Genomic DNA, 7,416 nt, shown 5'->3' on the forward strand with positions numbered 1-7,416 from the left:
AGCACCCATTCCTCCCCAGTATTTACTAGACATCTGTTGCTTGGGATTGGCCATATCCTCCTCATTCCTTCCCAGAGCTGCACCGCTTCCTTACATGCCACCAAAGCGTGGAAGGAGCTCTCATTTTCGACACCACACAGCGGGTAAGTTGCACGTGTTCATAGGTGTCTATATTGCATGCACTTAAATGTAGGGGCACCAGTCGCCGCCTTCCATGCCATCACTTTCATTTTTTGCGGCACAGTTGCTTGCCAGATAAGGTTCCAAGTCGGCCGTGTACCATCAGGTTGAGCGCTAGAAGCACTATTAGAAAAGGCTTCCTCATGGTTTTGCATAGCTAGATGATAACTGTGAAGTATCCACTTTTCTCCGGGTGCCAAGCAAGAAAATCATCTTGCTGTCTCCGAGACGTACGAATCTTACGAATTTGCAGCACATCCATAGGCCAAAAGTGCTCATTAAGCAGCTGATTATTCCAAATACCATTGTCGTCCATGAAGTCAGAAACTCGGTTCAAACGACAATTCCTCTTTGGAGTGGTCGGTTTGAAGGAAGGTCCACAGGGGATCCATAGGTCTCGCCAAGTACGAATCTGAGTACCATTACCCACCCTCCAAATAATCCCTTTTTTTAAGCAACTGAAGACCATGCTCGATACCACGCCACACCGCAGAGACGTTGCCAGCAAAAGCTGTGCCGATCAAATTCCCATTGGGATAGTATTTTGCACGTAGAAGACGTGCACATAAACTGGCCGGAGACTCTAGAAGGCACCAAGCCTGCTCGGCTAGCAAATTTTCTTCTAACACTGAACTCAATCACTTGCTGCCGTTACATAGGAAAAATTCATAAGGATTCTAATCCTTCAAAAATGCTAGGAGGATCCTTTGAATCAAAGAGACCCTAAGCCATTCGGGTGATACAGTAGCCGGCCATGACAAGTTACTACTAATCGAAGCTGCCGAGAGAAAAGTATAGTAGTACTACATGACGTCTTGAGGAGATAAATTACTGGATGGAAGGTTCTGGTAGGATATAGGTCCGGCGCGTCTCCACTCACTCATATCACCGGCAGAACGGAACAGCGATTGGAGCAAGTAATGTAATGAAAAAAGGAAACCAAAGATGACACGGAACAACTACTACAAGTGAGCGAGTGAGTGGCCATAATGATGAGATGGATCGATTCATGGGCCTTTGACCGTTTAGCCAACTGGCATGCAACAACGGCCGGAAGAAAAGAAACGCGGGAAACTGGAAGAAGCAAGCAAGCAAAGGATGGAAACGGACGTGCATTTCGTAATGGAAAACGGCAACGGCCAGGTCAAAAATGCGGAGCTGCAGCTGCACGTCCGCATCACACCCAACCCAGGAGGAGGAGGAGCACGTCGTCAAAGCCAACGGGCAACTTGTCAATTGGTCACCTCCCTTGCACCGGCGGAGCGCCACGCGTTCGTCCGGCATCTGTCTACATGCACACGGTCAGCCACGCCGGGTAAATGAAGTGATTGAAACGGGGTAACGGACGGGCCAGAGCGACTAGCGTCGTGAGCGCGTACTGCTCGTGTTTGCGTGTTTGTTTTTTCTTTTCAGTCTTTGATGGTATATCTGTGAGATCTTACATTGAGATCCGTGTAATTTTTGTTAGTTCTTTTTCTTTATCTCTGTTGTTTTATGTCAGTCTAATGAGACTTGATTAAATCTTAGTCGATTGAGAATTAGCCTCTTCTCAATTTTCTCTTTTGGCAGACCAAAGGGAACTGAGAAAATTGAGTTTTTTCCCTCTTATTTTTGGCAAAACGAATCATGTCTCCCAACGAACACCAGAAACAAAAATCCGTAGCTGGAACGAGCCATCTTTTCCGGGACAAGGTAGTCCCGCCCATTTGGAGTATCTAAACGTGCAGTTTTTCGCATAACAAAGCAAGAAGAGAGTTGCCCAGCGCCTCACGTCACTTGGTTGATGCTTGGTCGTTCGTTGCAGGCAGGTAGCGGCTAAATCGTCGCGGTCGGCCTTTTTCCTTTGCGTCCGTCCGTCGGTGGACCGTCGACACCCCAACCACACATACGATTACGACCCAACCAAATGCTATTCCCAAGCAAACCATCCATCAATGTTGTTTTCCCTGAACCGACTGCTGACCGACTCACGACACCTTAACAGAAAACGGCCTTCTTTTTCTCCGCCCAAAGCTTTCTCCCTTCCTTCCCAACCCAACCCAAAACGAAACGAAACGAAACCACCGACTGACGGCTCGTAGCTATCCGATGCCAGCATTAGCACACTACTAATACTATATATACACTATACTAATTTGCGGCCCGTGTTAGGTGGTCAGGTTGGACGGATGGATGGATGAGGGTTTCCAGGGACCAGAAATGATGAACTGCCTCCGAAAACAACGTCTAACCGGAACGGAAATATCTCGTGCCGGGCAAACCGCGCACACCCATCAATCCATCCATCCATCCATCAATCAACGTACTACGTGTATGTGTGCATGCACGCCTGCCTATCATAATTCTAATTCCAGGAAGGGCCTTGCGACTGACTGGTAACCAACCAACCAACCAGCAGCAGCAGCAGCAAACAAACCAACAAATTAACAAACCATCAGGCTGACGTCGCCAACGGAACAAACCGACACAGCAGATCGCGGTACAGATATACTACTACTGCTGCTGGCCACTGTTTCGGGGTGCATACAAATATAGCTGGTGGATGCGAAGGGAATTGTATATGTGCATAGACGCGACACCGGCAACGGCAGGCGTGGCTCTCCTCACCTGAATCCATCCGAGGCATGCTGTAGTTAAAATACATAGTTGCTGTAAGAAGAAAAAAGAGTCATCAAATGTTTGTTGTGCCTCTGTACTAGAGTTCAGATACATAGTTTGATGGAAATGGAATTACTACGTCAAGTTCATTTGGTCTTTGACACGGTTTGAAAACCAGAAACCAACAGCAACTTGACTAGTTTTAGCACAGCAGCGGCTGCAGTCAGAGAGAGCTTACTTGTTCCTCCGTCTTTGTGGGACAGTAATGCAAGCGGTCAGTCATGTGACTTCACTTTGCGTTGCGGTCCGTTGTTTTTCTTTGTTAAGCTAGCTAGCTGCCGTTTCAAAGCTCCCTTTCCGCCATGCCATTCCCATCCCCACACGCCCTCCCGGCCGTCCATCATTCAATCGCCCACATGTCAAAAAGTATTGTACTCCTACTACTTATCCCCCTATAAGTCAGTAAAACCAAAAAACTAGTAAAAGGACAGAGAGAGAGGGGGGGTGCGCAACAGGCAGGCAGTTAGCTGTCGCTCGCCCATCCTCCACTGCCGATCCCTCCCACCATAATTCCGTTTCGTCCCTCTGCTCCCCAAACCAGACACTCCAACCACAAAACAGCCAACGCAAAACAGAAATGTGCACCTACTACCAGCACCAAAACGAAACGCCTATGTTAGAGTAGTTGTTAGTAAAACTGAAGAAGCAGATGTGATCGATCCGGGAACTCGGCCTCTCCTTTTCCCCCATCTCGTTTCATTTCTTCTTTTCCCTTTCTCTATACAAAAAGAACTCTTAGAGCAAGCAACATGTTTGCTCTGCCCTGCCTAGTTTATTTGCCACGCTAGTGACGAAGTTTTCTTCGTCTCGTCTCTGATGTAGAAGGAACTACCATGAACATGAATCTATCTTCTTCGATGGAGCTTCGAGCAAGGAAGGAAAGAAACAAACTAATCGAGACACGGAACTAGGGAATTATTGTCGGGCAACAAGATCTAAACAGGCCGCCGAGCTTCGCTGCTTCTTCTTCTCCTCTTCAATTGCCGCCTCTGCTCTGCCTTCCGTTTGTTTCTTGGCTCTTGAGTGGAGCAGAGAGGCTCATCTTCGTTTGTTGTCGAGCTGCTTTTTGCTTACCTGCTTCCTACTCGATCTTGGCCATGCTCATCATGCGCTTGGCGGCGTGGACGCCGTCGGCCGGCGACGACCGGGGGTCGAAGCCGGACATGTAGTTCCGGACCTCGATCCGGATCATCTCTTGCATCATCGACAGGAACTCCCCGTTGAAAGGCGCCGCCGCCCGTGGCTGGGGCTGCGGCGGCGGCTGGAGCATGAACGGCATGGGTGGCGGCGGCGGCATCTGAGGCGCTGCGGCGGGCTGTACAGGAGCAGGAGGAGGTGGTGGTGGCATGGACATAGGCTGCGCCACCGGGGCTGGCTCGGGCGCGTCCAAGCCGGGCAGGGAGAGGGACAGCGAGAGCGACGTCGCCGGAGGAGGAGGGGGCGGCGGCGGAGACGGACACGGAGGCGACGGCTGTGGCGTGGCCGTCGGGAGCACGACCACCCCGCCGGCCCGCGCGACCGGGCGGTACACGTGCGGCTGCTGCGAGGCGGCGGACGGCATGACGGAGGGGAGGCTCTGGTGACTGGAGTCGCTGAGGTCCGACCCCGACGGGCTCCCGGGGCTGAAGCAGAGCCCCGGGTACCCGTCGCTGCTGGTCCGCTTCAGCGGCCGCCGGTCCTCATCGTCGTTTGCCATGGCGTCATCAGCCGGCGATGCCGATGCAGAGGAAGAGGAGGAGTACTTGCGCTTGAGCGTGGAGTTCCAGTGGTTCTTGATGGCGTTGTCAGTGCGGCCGGAGAGGAGGCGTGCGATGGTGGCCCACTTGTTGCCGAACCTGGCGTGGGCGCGGAGGATGGTGTCGTCCTCGTCGGGGGTGAAGGGGCGGTGCTCCACCTGCGGCGAGAGCTGGTTGCACCAGCGGAGGCGGCAGGACTTGCCGGACCGCCCCGGGATGGACTTGCTGATGAGGGACCAGTTGCGCGCGCCGTGGCGGCCCACGAGCCGCTGCAGCGCGTCGTCCTCCTCGGGGCTCCACGGGCCCTTGATCCGGTCCACGTCCTTGCCGCCCCCGCCTCCTCTGCACGCCGCCATGGCCGCCGGTAGATCCTCGATCGTAAGTGATACGAGTAGTGAGCGAGTGACTTGGGAGGTTACCGATCTGGTAGTCTACTTGGGATGGGGTGTGGAGGAGGAAGGAGACAGAGGGGAAGGGTGCGGGGGAGCGGAGGGGGCAGGGGTGGGATATATACCTGGGACGGGAGGCCGGGGTGACCGGAGCGAGCCGGTTGTAACGGGTTCCAGCCGAGCAGGGGAAGGGGACGGGGCGGTTCATGCTACTAGTATTTGTGGCGTGGGTACAGCTGGCCCCGGGACACGCGGCGTCTCTCCAACTGAAACCCAAATGACTCTCCTGCTCCTACGTGTGGTATGGACGGGGATGGATAGGGATGGGGAAGGAGGGAGGCAAATAATATCTCTCTCTCGCCTATCTTTTCCAACAGAAATGACCAATACCTGATTATTCGGCTTTTCAATAATAATAGGCAAAAAAATGCATGTACGACGGCGTGAAGATTGTTTCGCCCAGCTGATATTTGAATTTTTTTTCATCAATTTACTTTTTTTTTTCATGATGATATGTGTTTCGTTCACATCGTAAAGATCAAAGTACAAGTTTCCTTAAAACCGACATGACAAAACTAAAAAGACAACAGAACCGTCACTAAGCTTGACACCCTACCTCCGGCACCACCACAACAATCATCAAATGAAAAAAAATGATGGATCACCTCCTAACCCAAGCTTGACGCGGCTCCATCGTCGATGTGCAACTTTGCGGACCTTCAAGGTGGCTCACCAAAGGTGAAGACATTGTTGTTGAACAAATCAGACAGCGGCAACACTCCGGACACGTCATCGAACTACAGATCTGGCACCTCGCCATGACTAAGACGCCGGAGGAGAAAATCATACCTGTCGTCCATCAACCATGAACCCAACACAAGTTTCGTCTTACATATGTCGTTGATGCAGACCACAATCTGCATTCGCTCCAGGACTATCTCCCAAGCGCCTTGTCGACGCTAGAGCAGACGCCGACACAACGGCGGAGCCACAAGTCCATCACAAGAATGTTGTCACCGCCGCCACGACATCCTCACCTGAACCGACCGTTTCCCAAATTCATCACCGACCATAAAGACAATCGCCTAGCTGGAGAAGAATCCGGAGCCTCTAGCATCGTTGTGCCGCCACTGAAGCCAAAATGCCGAACGATCCAAAAACCTAAACTATTAGGGTCCTAGAACCTAAATGTAAAACGATCCGCATGCACGGGATCGGACGACCCCCCTCACCACCAACAACCAAGAGATCGCCGGCGGAGGGGAGCCACCGGAAGACTGCGCCGGAAGGGTAGGCTCTCGTGCCGGCAGCGGCTAGGGTTCCTGTCGCTGAAAGGTCACATTAGCTCTGTCAATTTACATTTTTGTTTTTTGTTCTCCATGCAGACGCGTCGACAACGTAACCGTTTTCGTCCATGTGCGTGTGTACACGCGTGTGGCGCACGTTGGACGCGAGAACATGTGCTATTTTTTCTACCACCACTTAACTTGATTATGTATCTCTAGGCAGTGGTAATTCGGATACCATGCCAGATTTCCTACAGTAACGTGTGAGGCACAGGACGAGCTACTCATTCCTGTTTCGCTTTCTTTCTTTCTTTCTGTTTGAACGTGAGAAATAGAGGAAGGAAAAGGGAATTGGTGTTGCACTTTTTTTTTTCCTTTTCCTTGTTGGACTGGTGCGACCCGATGCGATGCTGGTGAGTCGTCGTGGCCGTTGGGAGTTGAGGAGGCGCGGTCGCGGGATTGGGATTGCTGGCCCACTCCAGTCTCCAGTGCACTGCGCACGGCACGAGAAGGGAGCCAACTGCTCCAAAACAAACCCGGTCGACTCGACATTAAACCGGGTGCATGGATGGACGTGGCAGGGTGTCCGTCGTTATGACGGATGCACCGCCGTGCCCCGGAAACAGTTTTGATCACGTCCGCCCGCCCTCTGTTTTGTTTCCATCGAAAATGGATGGATGTGTACCACCCGTTGCCGTTGTCCAATCTGCATGCGCTTGGTTGGTTGCGCGCGCGTGTCCCTGTCCGAGGGATCGGGACGTCTCCTCCTCCCACGACGACGAGACGGTCCGACCAGACAGACCACTCGTCTGCGTGACACTTCTACGGGCCGGAGGGAGGTCTATTTATCCGCGGGACTAACCACCAGGACGGCACGCCGCAACCAACAGCAAATCAAAGCAAACTAACTTCATTCCTCGTCTTCTCTCCTCTCCTCCGGGTCGGTGGCGCGTCTCACGTCTCAGCTATAGCCTATAGTAAGTAGCGTGCGTGCTTTCTTGCTTCTGTGGCGCAAACAAACGCAACCAACTTGTCGCCCGTCCCCATCCCCATCCCCATTCCAAACATCTGAAAGCCCCGCCTGCACCAACCGTCTTACTCCCATTCCACATCTTAATCTCAAGCCTAACAAACAGCCATACTACTATTAAGGTGACGCACAAGCTT

At 52.4% G+C, this 7,416-nt stretch overlaps 1 protein-coding gene across 1 annotated transcript; it reads right to left on the reverse strand.

Moving 5' to 3' along the window:
* Positions 1-3,490: 3,490 nt before the first annotated feature.
* On the reverse strand, positions 3,491-5,073 carry LOC125508845 (transcription factor MYB44). Its single transcript, XM_048673639.2, has one exon. The coding sequence runs from the start codon at positions 4,928-4,930 to the stop codon at positions 3,920-3,922; it is 1,011 nt and encodes a 336-aa protein (XP_048529596.1). The 5' UTR covers positions 4,931-5,073; the 3' UTR covers positions 3,491-3,919.
* Between the last annotated feature and the right edge of the window lie 2,343 nt (positions 5,074-7,416).

Source organism: Triticum urartu, chromosome 5A (genome assembly GCF_056163025.1).
Source record: "Triticum urartu cultivar PI428250 chromosome 5A, HENAU_Tu73, whole genome shotgun sequence".
Classification (NCBI taxonomy): Eukaryota; Viridiplantae; Streptophyta; class Magnoliopsida; order Poales; family Poaceae; genus Triticum; species Triticum urartu.

Coding starts and splice junctions, on each gene's coding strand:
- LOC125508845 (XM_048673639.2), bottom strand. CDS start 4,930: ATGGCGGCGTGCAGAGGAGGCGGGGGCGGCAAGGACGTGGACCGGATC.